Source organism: Penicillium bovifimosum (genome assembly GCF_028826915.1).
Source record: "Penicillium bovifimosum strain IBT 22155 chromosome Unknown utg000005l_segment0_segment0, whole genome shotgun sequence".
Lineage (NCBI taxonomy): Eukaryota > Fungi > Ascomycota > Eurotiomycetes > Eurotiales > Aspergillaceae > Penicillium > Penicillium bovifimosum.
In genome coordinates this window covers 976,109-995,925 of record NW_026622714.1, presented here as the reverse complement: position 1 = coordinate 995,925, position 19,817 = coordinate 976,109, and the positions used below count along the sequence as shown (strand labels likewise).

At 51.7% G+C, this 19,817-nt stretch overlaps 8 protein-coding genes across 8 annotated transcripts; 4 read left to right on the top strand and 4 right to left on the bottom strand.

Annotated features, from left to right (window-relative positions):
* Positions 1-599: 599 nt before the first annotated feature.
* N7515_005557 (Zn(II)2Cys6 transcription factor) lies at positions 600-3,333 on the top strand (the record flags this gene model as incomplete). Its single annotated transcript, XM_056666301.1, has 5 exons — positions 600-682; positions 751-882; positions 950-1,212; positions 1,266-1,351; positions 1,411-3,333. The coding sequence occupies 5 exons, from the start codon at positions 600-602 to the stop codon at positions 3,331-3,333; spliced, it is 2,487 nt and encodes an 828-aa protein (XP_056519897.1).
* A 406-nt stretch (positions 3,334-3,739) lies between these two features.
* N7515_005556 (BUD22 family protein) lies at positions 3,740-5,141 on the bottom strand (the record flags this gene model as incomplete). Its single annotated transcript, XM_056666300.1, has 2 exons — positions 3,740-4,834; positions 4,893-5,141. 2 exons carry the CDS (start codon positions 5,139-5,141, stop codon positions 3,740-3,742), a joined length of 1,344 nt encoding a protein of 447 aa, XP_056519896.1.
* Positions 5,142-5,575: 434 nt separating this feature from the next.
* Positions 5,576-6,568, bottom strand: N7515_005555 (complex I 30 kDa subunit family protein; the record flags this gene model as incomplete). Its single annotated transcript, XM_056666299.1, has 3 exons — positions 5,576-5,629; positions 5,685-6,334; positions 6,400-6,568. The coding sequence occupies 3 exons, from the start codon at positions 6,566-6,568 to the stop codon at positions 5,576-5,578; spliced, it is 873 nt and encodes a 290-aa protein (XP_056519895.1).
* Positions 6,569-6,968: 400 nt separating this feature from the next.
* N7515_005554 (CCR4-NOT core ubiquitin-protein ligase subunit MOT2) lies at positions 6,969-12,534 on the top strand (the record flags this gene model as incomplete). The annotated part of the gene is made up of 6 exons (XM_056666298.1): positions 6,969-7,012; positions 7,067-7,133; positions 7,248-7,363; positions 7,427-9,579; positions 10,365-11,807; positions 11,918-12,534. 6 exons carry the CDS (start codon positions 6,969-6,971, stop codon positions 12,532-12,534), a joined length of 4,440 nt encoding a protein of 1,479 aa, XP_056519894.1.
* Positions 12,535-13,668: 1,134 nt separating this feature from the next.
* Positions 13,669-14,472, top strand: N7515_005553 (spherulation-specific family 4 protein; the record flags this gene model as incomplete). Its single annotated transcript, XM_056666297.1, has 1 exon — positions 13,669-14,472. One exon carries the CDS (start codon positions 13,669-13,671, stop codon positions 14,470-14,472), a length of 804 nt encoding a protein of 267 aa, XP_056519893.1.
* Positions 14,473-14,678: 206 nt separating this feature from the next.
* N7515_005552 (thiamine pyrophosphate-dependent dehydrogenase E1 component subunit alpha) lies at positions 14,679-16,273 on the bottom strand (the record flags this gene model as incomplete). The annotated part of the gene is made up of 4 exons (XM_056666296.1): positions 14,679-15,725; positions 15,785-15,846; positions 15,904-16,091; positions 16,158-16,273. The coding sequence occupies 4 exons, from the start codon at positions 16,271-16,273 to the stop codon at positions 14,679-14,681; spliced, it is 1,413 nt and encodes a 470-aa protein (XP_056519892.1).
* Positions 16,274-16,590: 317 nt separating this feature from the next.
* On the bottom strand, positions 16,591-17,067 carry N7515_005551 (uncharacterized protein; the record flags this gene model as incomplete). Its single annotated transcript, XM_056666295.1, has 1 exon — positions 16,591-17,067. The coding sequence occupies one exon, from the start codon at positions 17,065-17,067 to the stop codon at positions 16,591-16,593; it is 477 nt and encodes a 158-aa protein (XP_056519891.1).
* A 1,065-nt stretch (positions 17,068-18,132) lies between these two features.
* On the top strand, positions 18,133-19,094 carry N7515_005550 (tyrosine-protein phosphatase; the record flags this gene model as incomplete). Its single annotated transcript, XM_056666294.1, has 2 exons — positions 18,133-18,634; positions 18,739-19,094. 2 exons carry the CDS (start codon positions 18,133-18,135, stop codon positions 19,092-19,094), a joined length of 858 nt encoding a protein of 285 aa, XP_056519890.1.
* Between the last annotated feature and the right edge of the window lie 723 nt (positions 19,095-19,817).

Genomic DNA, 19,817 nt, shown 5'->3' with positions numbered 1-19,817 from the left:
TCCCATGTAGGTTACCTACTACCATGTACCTAGGAGCTGTGAATGAGGTTCTTGTTCCGAAATATTACCACTAAGTCAATTTCAAGAGGGGCATTTGACCCAACTTTCCCTGGCGCTGAGGGCAGCTACTTTGTGTGCACCCATTGGAACCGAGCCAGTTGTATTGTCCAGTTGATGTCCGGGTGTTGCTCATCTACTGCATAGGCTCCAACCTAGGAGATCATCCAGCAGACAAGAAAGGGTAAATAAGATGACAAGCACTTATAAGTTGTAGTTGCCCCATGGTTACATAAATCTGCCTATTCGGTGGATAATGAAAAGGTATATGACAAGAGTACTGGAAATTCGAAGGACTCATAAGCAGAAATAGTCCTGGAGAAGCCGGGCCCGGCGAGCGTACCGAGCGGAGCAAATTGCGCCCGGCATGCGGGGTTCGTAGGGGTTCGTCCTACCTTATCGATCAGTCTCCGATTTCTCCTTCTTCACATATTTATGCGCCTGTACTGAACACCGCCTGAAGGAATTTTCTTGACTCGCAATATACACTTACATCGCCATACCCGGACGATGCCCTGGCCATCTCGCTGACTTTGCCGGTAATGGACGATTCGACCCCGACGACGCCCGCCCAGCAAAAACGACCTCGCGTGGCCGAAGAAAACCGCAAGCGAGCTGTCCGAGCGTATGCTATCGCCCCATTCAGCGACCTCAATTAATACTGCCAGTTTCTAACACATCGCTCTTGCGCAGGTGCGATGGCTGTCGCCGGGTGAAAGAGAAATGCGAAGGTGGTGTGCCATGTCGGAGATGTCTGCGATACCGCCGCCAGTGCAATTTTACTCACATCGACCCCGCGGAGAAGAGTCGGTCAACATCTGGCTCGTGAGTTGTCCGCGTGACCATGCTTCGAAATTGTTCAGATCGCTAATTGCGCATCGTCTGCTACCAGGCTGTTGGATCGAGCCGCCGCACTGAGTCGAAATGACATCGCTGAGGCAGAACGGGTGCGGTTGATGGAACGTCTTCTGTCGCATTATGTGCCCAATATCACTTTCGATATCCAGTCTTTACGCCAGGCTGCGGAGGAGCTGAAAAGTAAACACCGCGATTCTGAGTCGGCGATTTCTACCAGAGACGACCCCAATGACATGGAGGATCTTGCGATTGATGACGAGGATTTTACAATCAAAGCTATGCCCGATAATACCACTCGTATGTTGATCTGTGGGCTCGTGCAGAAGTTGTTTTCTAACTATGTGCACCAGAATATTCCGGGGAGTTTTCATATCTTAATTTCACAATGAAGATTCGGAAGAAGATCGACGAGTGGATGAAGACAGCTGCACCTGAGGTAGGTTCCAAGAATTGTCGGTGAGCGAAGTTACACCCTTTCTGACCCGAGTCCTGCAGGCAACCTCCGAAGTTGAACCTTTTGAAGAACGATGGCGAAGTACACAACTCCAGTCCGCGTCGCCCCAAGTGTCTTCGTCAATTACATGTCTTCCACCGCGATATGTAGCCGATTTCCTCGTGCAGATCTTTTTTAAGTATGCGCAAACCAACAATTTTTACATTGAGGAAGACTGGTTGCTTGAGAAATTGGATGTCTGCTACACCGACCCTGAGAGTTTGTCATTTGACGATGCAGGCGCGGTCTGCTGCATTCTCATGGTTTTGGCTGTGGGGACTCAATTCGCACATATGGAGTCATCGACGCCGGTGAATTGTCTGCCTTCAGGCTCTACAGCAAATCAGGACCACCATTTTTCGGAAGATGAGGTTGGCCTTACATTCTATCAATTTGCCTCGAGGCTATTACCAGACATCATCGCCACTGCCTCTGTTAGAAGTGTGCAGGCCTGTCTACTAATCGGAACCTACTTGCTTCCATTGGATACTTCCGGTTTATGCTACACATACTTCGGCCTGGCACTGAAACTGGCCATTCAGAATGGAATGCACCGGAGATATCACGGCGAAGGCCTGTCTGCGCGCATGATTGAAGTGCGGAATCGGGTCTTCTGGACAGCTTTTACCATCGAAAAACGTATAAGCATCCTTCATGGCCGACCATCATCTCTGTCAGACCCTGATGTTGATGCTCCTCTGCCTGTCGATTTCCCTGGGCTCATGCCCGCCAATCAAGTTTCAAATCACACGAACATGGTAACGCTGATTACTCTGACCTTGAAACTCGGTGAGGTTTCCAATGCAATCACGTCCTTGCGGAAATATCGCAAAGACCAACAGCAAGACTGTCTTGAACGGTTGCTCAACTTGCGCAAGCATCTCGTGGATTGGTGGTCAACCCTACCAGAGGAGATCACATGTCGTGATTTGAGCCCCGGAGGACCGCTTTTCAGGTCCAACGTCCATCTCAAGCTAGACTACTGTCTGACCCGGATTTTCATCGGACGCCCTTTCCTTTTTAGTAATATCAAGGGCATTTATCAAACTTCCTCTCAAGCTGCACCATACAAGGGAGCTTCCGGATTGTCGAAGAGCCGTGCGACACTTGTTACAGATTGCGTGGAGGCGGCTTTGGAAATTATCAATCTATGCCGCTTATTACGCGATGAAACCGGTCTTGCGCGAGCCTCATTCACCGAGTTTAGTTCATGTCGTGCAGCCTTATTGGTCATCCTGGCCCAAGGGTTAAGCAAACGAACCGAAAGGCTCGGTGCTGCCCTCGAGCAGGGTATCTCCCTGATAAAAATCATGTCTATGGGTGTTGGCTCAGCCCGCTCAGCTGTTAGTGTCATTGAAGCACTCGAGCGTGCCATTCGCCGCCTCGAAGCATGGAGCGAGACACAGCCAGATATGAGCAACGGAGGTGCCGCTGAATCCGCCTACGACAGATTTAAAAACTGGGAAATGCTTTGGAAGGCAGGCCCCATTTCGCCGTCTGTCGCATGGCAACAATCGGAAAACTATGCATCTAGTGAACAGAATATTCCTCACAGCGTGCCCTCCCACACGCCTGGCGGAACAGGCTCTGCTACTCTTCTTCAGGGCATGTCCCTGACGCCTCCTCCCGCAGCAATGATAGGGGCTATACCAACTCCTGGCGGATCTGCCCAGGGCGTCCCAGAAGGCGATGTCCCTGGCGGACTCCCTGACGCCTTCAACATCCCTCAGCAATCGCTCTCACACATACCACACTTCGGGTTCGACCACTTTGTCTCTAATTTCCCGCAAGAGTTAGGCGAGTTCACTGCCATCCCTTGCTTTGAACCAGATGCTCAGACTCAAGCGAATGCGTTGGGTCCGGACATGAAGGGGCCAGGGGGTGCAACTGACCCTCAATGGCTTCAGTTCATGAGGAACGGGTGATCATCGAGAAGGTTGTTTGACTATGTTCTTGCTTCCACGGCGCCTCACCTACTCAAAAGTACTGGGTTTGGTTCTCTGTCTTTGGTGTTTATCTGCCTGGTATACCATTTTGCGACTGTTTATATGTTGATCTTGTATGTCGCTACCTACCAGACGGCTGGTATGGAAAGACCTATGGAACAAAAAAATTGCACAGATAACCTATATAAGGTATCCACTGCCTGTGGGCACCAGTCCGCGTAGGTTCCTACGAGGGGTAAACCTCCGTGGAGTGGAACTGCCTCCTACAGGTTTATGTTGGATCGGTGCCGGGTCTAGTGGAAATAACTTGAGCATACATGATCGTGTTTGCTAGGTACTTCAAATAGCGGTCGATGTCTAAAATATACATGATGAACAACCTCTTCTAATCGAACGTAACCTTCTTTCCAGCAAAGGCAGCCGTAGTCTGCTCCTTGGCCTTCCGCTTCGCCTCCCAAGAGGGATGCAGCGGGCCCTCATCATCCTTAGATGGTTTAGGCTTAGGCTTACCAGCGAACTTTCCAGCGGGAGCACCAGCAGAATCATCCCCACGCTGAGGTCTTCCAATCCCACCACCGAATGCACCACGCCTTCCGCCTCTCCCACCTCTCCCTCCCCGCGTACCGTCAGTTGCACCGCGTTTCGTATCCCATCCATTATCTCTACCACCGTACTTCGCAGCCATCTGCTCTTGCTTGATATGATTCGCAGCGGCTCCGAACTTCTTCTCCCACAAAGCCCGACGCGCCTGCTGACCCATACGGTTCTTGCGAACAGGCTTACCGCCAGCACCTTCCTCGTCAGTAGCTTCTTCCGATCCAGACCAGTAACCACCGTGCATCAAGGACGGCAGGAACGTCGTACTCTGCACCGGAGCCGTAGAACCCTTGACTCCCTTTACTTTCTTGGGTGGCGGCGAGTCTGAGCCTGAAAAGGATGGTGAAGGGGAGCGAGAGACAGAGTCTGAGATATCGTTATCGTCGAGATCTTCCTCGTCGTCTGATTCCGAGTCTGCGTCGGAATCTGGTGCAAGTCGTGACGTGAACTGTGACATATCTTCGTCTCCGGATTCCTCGGAGCCGGAGATATCCATGTCCTGTTCTGACCGGAAGACCTGCTCGCCGCGCCGGGACTTGGACGTCGCTGCTTCCGATTCGCACTCGGAGCCGCTCTGGTCTTTTCGTGACTTCTTTGTTGGCTTGTCCTTGTTGTTCTCTTCTTTCTTTGTCGTTCCATTCGGCGCATCGTCGAGTCGCAGTAACTTCTTGATACCCCCCATGATCCCGGGAATTTCCTTCTGCACTACTGCGGATTTGAATAGTCGCGCAAGAATATTGGCTTCGGCAGTACTCTTCGGACCTTCCTGGGAGACTTTCTTGACTTCCTGGAATTCTTTGAATGTCTTCGTCTCGGCAATTCGCTTTGTCCTGATCAGTTGTTTGAACAGGTATCGCTCTGAAACGGCATGGTAGTCGAGACCCTGTCAAGACGATTATTAGCAATGAACATCTGGTTCTCCTCTAAACGTAGCGACATACTCTCAAGGTCTCGATTTCTTCCTTAATGCGCTCCAACGCCTTATCATCCTTCTGTGATTTCGCCGTCTTCTCTCGCCGACTGAGTTTTTGTCGCTCGAAACCGCGCGATGTCTTGAGCGCACGTGTGATCATCACCACGCCGTTCTCGAACATCTGTGTCAGCCGCGTACCGTGAATGGACATTTTGCGGGTGTCGCTGGGCCGCGCGGGCGCGCGGCCGCGGACGTCGTCGAGTTTGCGTTTAAGCATTCTGTGCTGTGGTGCAGTTGTATGAAGATAGAATAGGCGAGAATTACCGAGCCAAAAGATCCCTGGCTTGCACTGGAGGGAAGGCTGCAGGCGGTCTCGAAGTTCGTGTTGATCGTCAGATGGTTGCCGTAGCTTAATTTTTTTTTGGGCGGATCCCGGTGCCAAGACCAGCGCTTGCCAGAGCCGTTTCATCGCAAATCCCTCGTCGTGATCGTTATTCATCTTGCAGTGGATATTTCCGTCTTGAGTTCTGGATAATGAGTTAATGTCTCTAGGGAACGTAGGACGGCTTTTTTTAAATCTAGAGATTGGGCAACTAGACCACTATGTCGGCTACATGGGTTGACATCGTTGCTTGGAAAGACCATCGATTAACACTGACGGATATGTACATACAAACATGGCAGAACAAATGATACGCATACAGAACCTTTCTATTTCTTTTCCTCCTCCTTCTTCTCTTCTGGCTTGGGAGTCGGAAGCTTGAACTGTTGATGAAATGGTAAGATAATGGTTCTGGGAAACGGAGGAGGTACAACTTACGGACTCGGGAGTGCGGTTCTCACCTGCACCGACAGGCTCCCAGGCAGTGGAGCCGCTCTCGAAGTTACGGAAGGCCTGGGTGAGCTCAAGAGGCTCAATAACGATGCGCTTCTTCTCCTCGTCGTAGCGCAGCTCAGTGTAACCGGTGAGAGGGAAGTCCTTGCGCAGTGGGTGGCCATCGAAACCGTAGTCAGTCATGATACGGCGCAGATCAGGGTGACCAGAGAAGAAGACACCGAACATGTCGTACACCTCACGCTCGTACCAGAGAGCTCCCTCGAAGAGACCAGTCACACTGGGAACGGGGGTGGCCTCGTCCGCGTAGGTCTTAACACGGATACGGGAGTTGTAGCGAACGCTGAGCAAGTTGTAGACGACCTCAAAGCGCTGATCGCGGGTAGGGAAATCAACAGCCGTGATATCAGAGACCGCGGTGAACTCGGCCGCCGTGTGGTTCTTCAGGAAGCTCATCACGGGAATGATACCGGCGGGAGCGGTGTAGACGGTGAGCTCGTCCTTCCAGACGGTGAACTGCTGGATATATTTGGGCAGGCAGGACATAATGTACTGTCCGTAGGTGTGGAGGCTGTCAGCCATGGGCTGGTACTTGTCGGTAGGGTTGATGACGGGAGCGCGGAGGGGTCCCGAGGCTGTCAAAATACACTTCGGTTAGCTCAATTGCGTTTTGATTTCTTGATCGGTCTATTGTACATACGCGGGCGCTGCGCCTGGCGCATGTTCTCAGGTTCCGGGCCTGGGTGTGTCGCAGCTTTGGGGGCACATTGAAGGGAGGCCGACGAAAAGGTGCGGGCGGCCATGGACCTCGTGGCAGATGTCACGGAGCGGCCAGAGCCCAGACGCATCAAAGTTCGTGTGGAGGCCATTGTGTAGAGCGGGCAATGGCAGATGCAACGAATGGAGGGGACGGAGGCACGTAAGTCGGATTGTGAAGGTTCAGAGTGGTCGAGCAATCAGGTCACGTGAAGTGGATGCGCTAAGCCTGATCAGGCAATGCCAGCAAAATGAAGCCGCGCTTTACAATTTCCTTCCTTCTTCTCCCCGTCTACCCTCAGTCAATCAACCATCCCCACCTTTTCTTTCGTCTTCTCTTCTTCTCGCTCCTCTTACAACATCTAATCGTCGTTTCTCTTCCTCCTGGTTCACAGGGCAGCGCATTCTCATTTATTCTCTCTTCTTTCTCATTTGATTCGATCGAGTCTCCATCGTTTGAGATCTCGTGTCCCTCTCAGGTCCCCACTACTACCCCAACCGATCATGTCCAGTATGTCATTGATTGACTCTGTCATCGATGATGATGATGAGTTCTGGTATGTGTCGAACATCATTTAACCCATGGGATTCATGTACTGATCGCCTCACAGCCCCCTGTGCATTGAAGAGTTTGATCTCTCCGACAAGAATTTCAAGCCGTGCCCGTGTGGATATCAGGTATGTTTAAATTGCGAACCTTTGACACGTATCTGCGCGTCTGTGATATGGTGTCGCGGAGACAAATATATCGTCTTTGCTCTTGTGCCAGATCTGACATGTGATTTTCCTTAGATCTGCCAATTCTGCTACAATAACATTAAGACGCAGAATGAGGAAGGAAGATGTCCTAACTGCCGGCGCCGATATGATGAAAGTACCATCCAGTACAAGATACCGGACGTTGAGGAGTGAGTCACCTGATGTTCAGCATTATCTTCGCCACACCCCAACTAACCTGCTGTCCTCGCTAGATTCAAAGCGGATCTGGCTTTGAAACACCGCAAAGCGGCCGCCGCCAGAAAGAAGGAAGTCGAAAAGCGCGAAATCGAGACTTCTAGTCGAAAGAATTTAGCCGGCGTCCGAGTCGTCCAGAAGAACCTTGTCTACGTTATTGGCCTCAATCCTACGATCCGAGACGAAAACCAGCTACTTCAAACACTTCGTGGTCGGGAATATTTCGGTCAGTATGGCGAGATCGAGAAGATCGTGGTTAGCAAGGCGAAGCCCGGTGGCAACCCCAACCAAGGAATCGGCGTTTATGTGACTTTCTCGCGCAAGGCCGATGCTGCGATGTGTATTAACGCCGTGGACGGTTCTGGGAATGGTGACCGGGTTCTCAGAGCGCAATATGGAACAACTAAATATTGCTCATCCTTCCTGCGCAACGAGCAGTGCAATAACCGAAATTGCACCTTCTTGCACGAAACCGGGGAGGACAGCGATAGTTACAGCCGCCAGGACCTCTCGTCGATGAACACGATCTCGACTCAACGCCAGAACCTCCCTCCGCCTAACCACGGGCGATCAGCCCAACCGATTTCCCATCCCATGCGCCGCCAACCCAGCAAGGAGGACTCAATCAGCAGTCGCGGGGGCATACCAGACGGCCCGGCTCTCCCGTCGTCTGCTAGTTGGGCTAACAAAGATGCTGCAATTCATCGAGCCAGAAGGGCTAGTCTTACGGGCAGTCAGGCATCTAATAGCCCACGGCCTGCGACGGTCAATGTTGCAACTCCAACTGAAGAACCAAAGCGAGTAGAAAAGCCCTCTCCAATTACATCCCAAGTCGAACCTCAAACCCCTGCATCGAAGCCACGTCCTCGCCGTGCAACTCAACCCCCGAAGCGACCGTCGCCATTCGAAGCTCTGATCAAGGACATCAACTCGCCAGATTTCAAGTTCACTTTCAGCATGGCCGGGTTGAGTGCCGAAGAAGCGAAATTGATAAAAGATTACCCGTCTTTCATCGATCCGTATGGCGGCGTCAAGCGCAGGGCTATGCGCGAGAAAGTCGAGCAGGAGCGTCAGAGTCGCGAACAGGAACTGCTTCAATCCGTTGCAGCTGAAGAGGACAGTCGTGAAGCCGGCAGTCTGCAGCTAGGTGGCGAGCCAGAGGAGATTAATCCCCCGCGGAATCGCCAAACACGGGAGTCTCACGGTGCTATTCAACCCCCTTCACAGCAGGACACTGCAGACAATTCAACGGTTGGATCTCCTGTCTCTGCGACGAGTCATCAATTCCAGGGTTTGAACCTCGCTGGGCGAAGCCTAACTCCTCTACAACAACAGCAGTTGATGCTCCTCAAGTCAGCCGGTAATCAACAAGCTGGTCTGGCCGATCCTTTAAGCTCTGCCGCTCTGGAGCAGGCCGCTCAGGCTCGTCAAGGCCTTGTGCACAACCAGATGGCACAATTCAATGCGCTGCAGGCAGCACAGCACCGACAGTCTTCCCGATTTTCTTTCGCCAGCGATGCCGGTTCCAAGAATATGCCCAATGCGCGCATGTTGAGCCAGCTGCAATCTGCCTCTCCTAATCCTCTTTCCGCTCCAAGCCCTCAACATGGTCTTGCAGCGAGCGGCTTCTATGCCAGTGGTGTCCAAGGTCCGCCGCCAGGCCTAAAGACCGCTGGCACCCCTCCGATTAGTGGCGGTGGAATGTTCGCTCAGGGACATGGGTTCACCTCTGGGCTTGGCGCCAACGGTGTGAAGCAAGACCCAACTCCGGAGCTCATGCGTGAGCTTCTGCGTGGACGAACTGGTACGAACGTTGGTGGATTACAAGGCCAGGAGGCTGCTAAGCGTGAGTTCATGTTTCCTTTCCTTCCACAGCACAATACCCCGCCCCCCATGACTCCTGCCAATGGCCTTCTCGGCTCCTTCTACGGGCCCCCAACGGGTGCAATGCCTGATTCGGGTGGTCCGCAGAAGCAGAAGAAGAAGGGGAAGAAGCACAGACACGCTAACACTTCCTCCGGTGGAGGTGGTGTAGTAGATCTTGCGGACCCGAGCATTTTACAAGCGAGAATGCATCAGATCGGTGCGAATGCTACAGTTGGGCAAGCGTTGTACGGGAGTCAGGGTCAAGGTGGGTACAACTCCTCGATGGTGTATGGTGGTGGCATCAGTCGGTGGTGATTCAGCATGGGATTTTTCTTTTCTTTCCTACTTTGCTCTGCACTTCTCGCGTTGCTTTCTTTGCATTTCCCTCTGTTATCCTCTTGCCATGACGTTCCCTTGAAGGGCCTGCTTTATCTTGATGACATGATATCATTTCCCTCTCTTTTTACCTCCACTGGGAGGTTTTGCATTTGCTGTTTGCCTATTATTTGTGTTCGGATAGGACCGGCAGTCCTGATTTATGCGATGGTCGGGCGAGTGTATGGCGAACTAGGGGTTTCCCTTTTCTATCATCCATCGTTTTTCCGCTATCTGTTTCTTGCATGTTTTCTACGGCTCTCTCCAGGTGTCTTGCATTTATGGACATACAGCATGTCTGCGGGTCTTCGTTTGTATTCGGCGGCTGTCTATTCGCTTTCTACTTGTTTCTCAAACCCGGACTTCCATCACACGATATGCTGAGTCTTGAAGACCGCGGCTGGTGACTATGGATTAATGTACGTTAAGATCTCCCTACCCTGATACCACAAGCCGAAAAAGCGTCTTATTCGAAATCAGTTTTCCTCACAGCCGCCGCTTACATAGACGCCCTGTCCTGCAATGTTGGTCTGGGAGATCCCATCATGTAATTATCTCGTGCTTTTCTTTTGTACTGTCGCTTAATGGTGCTGTTGCTTAGTCGTTTTTGCTCATCGCCGAGGCGATTGTGATCCCATGTGCACCACCTGCACCAACCCATTCACATCACCACACATTATCCTTTGTTGAAGCAACGCTGACTGAACGCCTTAGTGAATGAAGATTTCCCACCTCTTATGGATCAATCCAAAGATTGGCGGACCGTTGACAGCTTTGGGTTTCTGAAGTCTCAGTTGCCTAGCGAGTCAGCAGGTCGTGCTGGGACCCCAACCCTACCACCTGGCCTGCCTTTGCCCCATGCTCATCCCTCGTCTTCCGTCTTTCATGAACATGCTGGTTCCTCGCAGCCGTCCTCTCCTGCTCCAATCCTGCCCCCTGGTCTGACAGACAGTATTTCACGACTTAACAGTCCCTCGCAGAACAACTCCATTGCTAGCCCGTCCCGTCCCTTGAGTCCCGAACTCAACGCGACCGGCCTTCTAAAGTCCAGCCGCGTGAAAGATGCTTCTCAAATCTCTCTCGGCTCGCCCGTGCAAAAGTCCGCGAGCAAGGCTCGGTTACAGCAGAAAAGCGAGTTCAAAGATGGTCCCGATTTCAAAGACCCCCCTTCCAAGGCAGCGAATCAGTCGCAACCGACTTCTGCCACATCCAGAGGGAGTCCACTTGATTTTGCTATGCCATTAGCCCCTTCAACCAAGATTGAGCCAGTACCGCGTCCTGGCTCTGTCTCTGTAATTGGGTCGCGGCCGGACACACCACAAACCAGTGCATCTCGCCTATCTGACTCCCCGGCTTCTCGTCAGCCTCGTATCCTTCGCGTGGTAGACACACCGAAAACCGAAACTCCACCCATTGTGACCGCGCCATCTGTGCCCGCCTCTGTGGTTGGAGGTGCTAAGTCGCGCTCTCGGAGGCAAAGTATATCGTCTGTTAGCATCCCTGGCACTCCTGGTGATCTTGGATGGGATGGTGATTTCTATGCCTCCACAACTGCCTCTCGTGCCAATTCCCCTCCCGCCTCTTCTCGTATCGGCTCTGCCCCCGTTCGCACCATGACCAAGAGCCAGGTCAAGAAGGAACGGAAGCAAAAGGCCAAGGAGGCAGAGGCTAAGAAGGTCGAAACTCTAGCTGTGGAGGAGCCTGTCCAAGCTCCTATCATGGGTCGAAAGCGCAAGACTAAGAAGGCCCCCGCAGCCACTGTGAGCACAACTGATGCACCCGCTGTGAGTGGTGCTGAGAATACGAGCCCTGTGAAGCTAGCAGAGGCTTCTCCAGTGAAGGCGGAGCCCAAGGTTGAGACTGCAAAGAAAGTGAAAGTCAAGGAGGCCAAGCCTGTAAATGAACCTACTCCTCCTCCTGTTCAAGAGCCAACTGCACAGAAGGAAATTCCTGCGGAGCCGTGGCGTTCTAACAATACTGTTGGACAATTGGTCAAAGATGCCGAGGCCCTTGGAAAGTCTATCAAGGATCTTTTCCTGGAGCGCACCAAGCCCCTCCATGAGTTGCTTGCTGAGATGCACAAATCAGGTGAACTAGATCTCAACAAGAGTTCACTTTTCAATCCCAGCAATTTGAGCCAGCGGACCGACATGAAATGTACTGCGGAGGATTATGATCTTCTCCAACAGCCCACCGAGCTGACTGAGGAAGATCGCAAAACCCTGCTTCGTGGAGAGCCCGTTCGGATCGGCAATGAAATGCTCAAGACTCGGTGCTTGATCACCCCCGCGGGTGCGTCCTGCGCCACCTCGAGCCGGAGGAGGAAGAACGGTACCTCGAATTGGAGAAGAACATGGCTATCATCTCCGATCCTTCCATGATTGGAGATGACGCAAGCAACCCCAGCGGAGGCTTGGAAGCGCTTTTCGCCAACCCGGAAAAGTTCAACATCTGCTGGGTCGACGATATGCCCACTCGCCTGGGCGCCACATCGCCTTGTTCTTCCCTGCAGGCGGCCGAATCCGTCATCCCGCCGAACGTGCTCTCGGCAATGGAAGCAGACAGCACCCGTAACCACGACTGGGCTGTTGCCAACTCGGCGGAATTTCTCAATACCACTCCTGCGGCCGTCCGTTCGTTCGCTGCAGCCACAGCCCAGCACATGCTGGGCAATCCGGGTATGCTCGGGGCTAATCCCACCTTGGATGATGTCGCCGGTCTGACCAATGAGGAGTTGAAGGATCTCTCCGGTCGTTCTCAGAAGGATCTTGAGCTTACCCGGAAAGAGATGGAATCTCTGGACAAGAAGTTCGCCGCGCTCCTCCGACGCAATAAGAAGCTTCAGCAGCAAGCATTGAGTTTTGCTGCTGGATCGGAGGTGTAGGAGTTCCTGCATTGTGGTTCCCTCAATTGGAGTTTGATCTTGGCCTGTTTTTGAATCTTAGATTTTCGGTGATTTGGTCATGTCCAGCATTTTTGTGCGTGTACATATGGGTTTGCATGATACCCCAGATGGAGGTTCTCACGGCGCTTCTGCCCGTGATGTATGATTATTTCGACATGAATGAGTGTTGTACGATTGTCTTTTATCTGTTTTCTCGTGGTTTCTGTTCATGATTGCCCCCAATGCCAAATTCTTACTCCAGGCAGTGTTCGGGATCAACCCCCTAGAGACCTCAAGTCTACGCTTAGCAACTGGCAAGAGCAATTACTTTTTGATTTAGAAAGTGCTACATCCCTGGCGGTTTCTAACATGCCCCGAAGTCCACCTTGCATGGTTCATTCGCATATAATACTAGGAAAGCCACTGTTTGTTTGAGAGACAGCCCTAGCTGGGCAGTCCTTTAGACCCCTTCGCAAAGCAGATACATCATACCCCATATCTCACTCCCACGAGTCCCAAATGTGCCAACTTGCAAGTGAGAGAAATCCGAGACCTGAGACCTATCAGAAGCAGCCCATCGCAGGGGCTGGCCAATTGTGGCGCGGACCAGATGAGATCCAATCTCATTGTCTCCCTGTCTCTGACTGGGTCTCGGCCTTATTTACATTCCTCGCATACATTTTAATCCAACCCAGGGATTTGACGAGGGATCATTCCTCCGAGTCATCCGGCATTAGTTCATTTTCTCATTTAAAGTCCCTTGAGGACCTTGGCATCGATTCTTTCTGCTTGAGTAGTCTGGCGGCTGGCCCTGGACCGACGAACTCATTTACTCCTTTTCGTGTCCCCAAGGTGACTGTTGTCGGAGCGTTGAAACATGTGGCTGAACGATGTTATTTTAGGCTTGTTCGAGCTTTTAATCCGGGAGGAATGAAGCTTGAGGCTAATATATTGACTTTCTTGTTGCTATTTGGTCCTGACCGTCTGGCATTGGCATGAAGTGCACTCAACTCACTTCCATGGTTATAGACCTTGCGCTTTCTCATCCCAGTCCTTCTTTACAGTTTACTGAACCTCACCCCGGTGGGTACTCCATTCATTGTCGTGTTCAAACCCAAACACAGCATCCAAGCCATGCTCCGCTTCCTCTCCATCCTAGCCACGGTGCTCTTCCTACCCTCCCCATCTCTCTCAACCGGGCTCCTAATCCCCCTGTACTCCTACCCCGGCACAGACGCTTGGGACCCAATCTACACCTCAATCGCCACCTACCCCACCATCCCCTTCTACCTAATCATCAACCCATCCAGCGGGCCCGGGCAAACCACCTACCCAGAAGCAGCCTTCATAACCAGCATAGCAAAGATAAACAGCTACCCAAACGCCCGCGTCCTCGGCTACACACACACTTCACGCGGCACTAGACCCAGCACCGAGGTCGAAGATGACATTGCCGCCTACGCCAACTGGTCCAGCTACAAAGAGCACAATATCGCGCTGTCCGGTATCTTCTTTGACCAGGTCTCTGACGGCGAAGACGGCACCAAGCTGGCGTATTTCCAGTCGATGGCAGAGATGGCGAAGAAGAATGGGTTGGAGACCGTTGTGTTTAATCCGGGGGTTAGGGTTGTGGGTGATGTTGAGGGGTGGTTTAAGGCTGCGGATCTGGTGGTTGAGTGTGAGGATACTTATGATAATTGGCTTGCGTTGGGGCCGGAGGAGCATTTTGCTAAGGAGGGGGATTACGGGAAGGATGCTGTTATTTTGAATCGGACGCCGGTTGAGGCTGATATTGGGGGTGTTGTTGGGGTTGCGAAGGGGTTGGGGATTGGGGCTATTTATCTTACCCATGATGAGGATTATATGAGTTATGCGTCGGTGCCGAAGGTTGCTGTTGCTATTGCGCAGGGGAGGCGTATTCCAAGGGCAGGGGTATAGTCGATGCTACCTACCTACATAGAGTGATAGAGATCCATGGTGAGGGTTATGCTTCATGGTGTATATTAGAAAGAGTCTTCATCATGATACAGTTTTTGTAAAGCTGTGCGATTCCATGCTTCAAGGTCTATATACCATAGAGATGGCTTTTAAAGACCGCTCTATGTTTCAAAAGGCCACCCGTGTAAGTATTTTGAACAAGTGCCTCAGTCCAATCCCTTAATCCCATCCTTGTAAGGTCGCAGATCATACTCATCTGGATAAGTCTCCAGAATGCGCTTCAGTTCAGCCATCTGCTCCCTCTGCTCCTCAGTAATCTCCTCATAAACATCCGCAAACGCCTCCTTAAGCGAAGGCTTCTGCTGCCTTTCCGCATCCCCAAACTCCTTCAAAACCGCCTTCCGCATCTCATCCCTCGTCGTCTTCTCCAACTCTTCATTCCAAAGCCCCTGATTCTCAAGCCACTTCCGCAGCCGGATAATAGGATTATCGCGACGTTTCCAGTCCTCGACCTCCACGCGCGCACGGTAAGCAAAGCTATCGTCACTGGTACTGTGGTGTGAGACGCGGTAGCTCATAGCTTCGATGAGCACTGGTTTTCCGCCTTCACTGAGCGCAAGTCTGCGCGCCTCTTTCATCGCTTCATTCACAGCGAAGACGTCGTTGCCGTCGACGCGGATCGTGTCGATGCCGTAGCCTACGCCGCGACTGGCGATTCCGTCGCCTCGGTACTGCTCGAGTGTCGGTGTGGAAATGGCGTAGCCGTTGTTCCGGCATATGAAGACGACGGGGCAGGAGCGTGTTGCGGCGATGTTGAGTGCGGCGTGGAAGTCGCCTTCGCTTGCTGCTCCTTCGCCGAAGTAGCAGGCTACGATGCGGGGGTCCCGGTTGGGGTTTTGGAGGTCTTGGAGTTTTAAGGCGTAGGCTGCACCGGCAGCTTGGGGGATTTGTGTGGCCAGGGGTGATGAGATTGTGTGCTGTGTGGTTTTGTCAGCTTCGAGTTCTTCATTTGCTGTACCGTAATGATGGGTTGATGGGCTCACCATGCGGGGGTAGTTCTGTCCGTAGTGGACGGGCATATTGCGGCCCTTTCCTGTGTCGTTACAGTTGGCAAAAAGCTGGCTCATGAAGTTCTTGAGTGTGAAGCCTCGTTGCTGGAATACACCGGCTTCGCGGTATTGTGCGAAGACTACATCGTCTTGTGTCAAGGCTGCGGCGGATCCAACTGTGATGCCCTCCTCGCCTGCGGAGACCTGTAGATATTTGGTCAGATCGACTAATACATTCTGTCACTTGAGATGCTAATACATACCATGTAGAAACTCAACCGACCCTGCCGTTGTGCCTCGAACATGACCACATCCATAACGCTTACTGCACACCTCCTAGTCAGCCCCTTGATCGCAACCACATTGAGTGGGCCAAACGAACCTGATAGCATGTTCTTGTACCACGTCAGAACCTCTTCGTCTGTCACATCGGGCGCCGGTCTCGTCTTATCGACCATTTCGCCGTCCGAATCCATTACTCGGTAGGTAGGGATGGCAGGCAGATCCGATGCCTTGAGGAACGACATCTGGGTAGTGAATTTGCTGTTGACAGCGCCAGGGAACCGAACGCTACACATATCCTCCAGTTAGCTGTATTCATTCATTGTTGTTTTTATTTGCAGTGATCTCTCTCACCTATCTGACCCCGGCCGCTGCGAGATGGAGCTACTCCACCTCCGTGCGGGGGCGATGCGTGCTGTAGTCAAGTGGTGGCTGCGAAGGCCACTCCGCGTCAGAATCTTCAAAGACATTGTGGTGTGTCTTGGTATCAACATGATTGAATTGATTTGTGTCAATGGAAGAAGAAGTAGGATGTCCTTCTCTTTGAATGTTAATCTGGGGGTGAGTGCGGAGGAGCGGTTGGCGTCGGGGGATTTCCTCCCGCGGCCAACCGAGTGGACGCGGGGAAAGTAAATAAAATGTTGTACGGGGAAATATCAAAAACCACAACTTCAATTGATATGATCACTGGTTGACCGTGTACTCCCTTCATCGCTGATGCAATAATATCGCTAGCTGATACTGTCTCGCTGAAAAGGATTACAAGACTTGACGCCTTGAACGATCCCTAGTACCAGATCGACTCAATCCTCGATGCACCTTGAATCACCTCCTTTGTCGTCGACGGGATCTCAAACCACCTAAGATGTGACAGGCGCACCCATCGATAATCGATATACCTGTCAGGATTGATTGAGACCAGAGAGACAGAGCGATCTCGAACCCCGAAATTAAGTTGTATGTAGGCCCGGCCGCCCCAACTCCACCCCAATGGTTCCGCCTGCTCTATGATGTCGATACCCCTCAGGCCCGTCTGTTCGGCGATATAGCGCCGTATGGCGTCCCCGATGGTTGTGTCGCTGTCATCGGGTCGAAGTACGGGTATCTGCCAGGTCCCTTCTGGACTGTAGCAGGTGCGGCGCTTCATCAGGAGGACCATTTTGCGTGCCGGGCTCCCTTGGTTACGGAATATGGATATCGCGATGCGCCACTGCTTGTCCTGGGGTAGGTCTCCGATTTTTGTGGTGATGTTGATGTCTTCCATAGTGGCGGGATGTAGCTGGAGATGGGTGAGATGAGTATGGCGTTGTTGGAGATGGATGGACGATGGTGAGAGAAGCATATCTATCGGTTTATATATGGTTTTGCTATTTGGTGTTTACTACGGTCGTCCCTACCTGAATTGCAGATATGAGTGAGTGAGTGACTACAATTCGAAGAGGGATTTCGTTGCTTCCATTTGACTTTGAGAGTAGTAATAAGGAGGAAGGACCGATGGTAGTTGTAGTCAGATACGGAAGGTACGACGGGCCAGCGAGAAACATCTAGACCGCTAACCAAATGTGGCTCGTAGCCAATGAGCGATTGAGTTTAGAATTATTTCTCTTGGAATCAGATTGTCCCTGGAATCAAGCAGGACCGATCTCGCCCATCGTCATCGCATATGATGACGTTTGGTGCCTGCGCCAGGCTTCGGCCCGAATCTCAAAACTCAATTGGCGGGAAAGACAAAGATTACCAGTATTTGTTGGTACACACGTAATTTTTCCATTTCTCAATTGAGGCTCCTACTTGCTAGGATCGCTTATCTCCGATGCCAATGAAGCGCGAGAACGAATCTGAAGCATCCATGCTGCTGATTCTTAGGCTGATCCGTTCGGCGCGTTGCTAAACCGAGCTCGAATCCATTTACTCTATGAAGTGAGATTCAGAGATATCCAACAGTTACCAACTCACCTTCAGTCTTCAGAAGTATTTATCCAACCTCACCCAGTATCATGGATGTACTCCGTAGCATAAACGTTTAATTCGTTGTTGTGGATAACTGTCGTCATGTGGATAGCGGTAAAAATATGCCGGTGAACAGGGCGGTGAGTCTCTTGGTCAAGATCAAAATCTTCACGAGGGGCGGCAGAATCACGCGACACTAGCAATACCGAACCTGTACCGTAATCGGCTCCTCTTGGACCCCCACTATTGTTAGTGCCTGGACCTGGGCACTGGGCAGTGGAGACGATGACATCGTCAGAACAAAGAGAATATAGAAAGACAAGAAATGCCCTCTGTGAGTCCGCGAGTTTCTCTTCATTTCAACTACCACATTTGCATCATGCTCGAATCCGCTCAGATTCGCGAGGTACTAAACACCGATATCAGAACCCCTATCCCCGAGGACCTGGTATCCAAGATCATATCCCTACCACCATTCATTCCTATACCAGGGGTTTCCAACTTCCGAGACCTAAGTCATGACAACAACAAGCTGCGCCCGGGATATGTGTATCGGTCCGGGAACATGTCGGACATTCTGCCATCAGGGAAAGCCATCATCGCAGGAGAACTAGGAATCACGACGATCTTCGACTTGCGCAATGAGAGCGAGCGAGAAAAGGCCCCTGCTCCGTCTATCCCTGGTGTGGACACGATATGGCTGCCATACGGAGCGCGACCGGCCACTCTGAACCTCCGCGACTTCGCGGGCGAAGATAAAGGCTCTGCTGGGTTCGTGAAGATGTACATGGGCATTCTCGAAGCGGCAGCCCCATGTTTCGCCGAGATATTCAAGCATATCAGAGATAACCCGGATGATCCGTTTATTTTTCACTGTTCTGGTGAGTTCTATTGATATCCTACTACCTTATTGTCCCATTCACATCATTGGCGCTATATTTTATGCCTTGATTCGATCATGGCTGACCATATATTTGCTTTACAGCCGGCAAAGATCGCACAGGCGTCTTGGCCGCACTCATTCTCCTACTTATCGGTCGTCCCCACGATGAGATCATCAACGATTATATTCTCACTCGAGTCGGACTCGAGAGCGCCCGGGAGAACCTCATGGGGGCAATGGCCGTCAATTCGGGAGACGATGGGCTCGACGTCAGCCAGTTGACCCCTGAGGCACTGGGCATGCTTGAACTGTGTGGTGTACGAGCTACTGCCATGAAGGCATTCTTGAAAACCTTCGAGGATACCTATGAGAACGGCGTTGAGGGCTATCTCACTGACAAACTTGGGTTCTCGTCAAGTCAGATATCGACCATGCGGAAGAACCTCATGTCCTCGTAAATTGGCCTAGCATTGGATTTTGAGCGAACGAACATATTGAGCCACCTCAGTGAGCCTGTATTTACTAGATTACATACGACTGCATGTGCAAATAGAAATGAAATACACGAAGTCTATGAAGCTATGTCTGGTGCTCATTGGCGTAACCCGCAATCTACCTAGGGGTTCATTCCTTTTGGGTGATTCAACCTATCACTGTATTCACACCGTTCCTGAAGACATCGCCAAACCCAAGCCCATACACAGTAGTACATCGAAACTCGACGTTTCGGAAGCTGAGTTTATTGAGATAAAGCCAGCCCTAAAGACCCTCGTCATCTTCTCCATCCACTGCCATAACCCCACCGCCGCCGATCATCGCTATGTCCCGTCCCACTACTACTAGTCAAGTGACTCAAGTCAACGGAGAAACTTCTTTCCTCCCGTGAGCGTCGAATCGTACACCCCGGCCTTGCGAGGAAATGCTTTTACTGCGTAGTTTTGGAGCATTAACCCCCCTCCAAGGACCGGGCCAGATTGCCCCAGACACCCCACTACTTCAACCTTGATAATATCTTCGGTCAATATTGTGCCGAGGTGACGACTCTGACGAGGTCGTGGGCCATCTGCACCATCGTCTTCCGGGTGTGATACTGACAGGGGTTGAAGAGGTGTTAGAGGCTAGCTGTAGAACAGTCTATTGGCTAGGTGGGAAGAAGCAATGCCAAGATGTGGGGTTTAAAA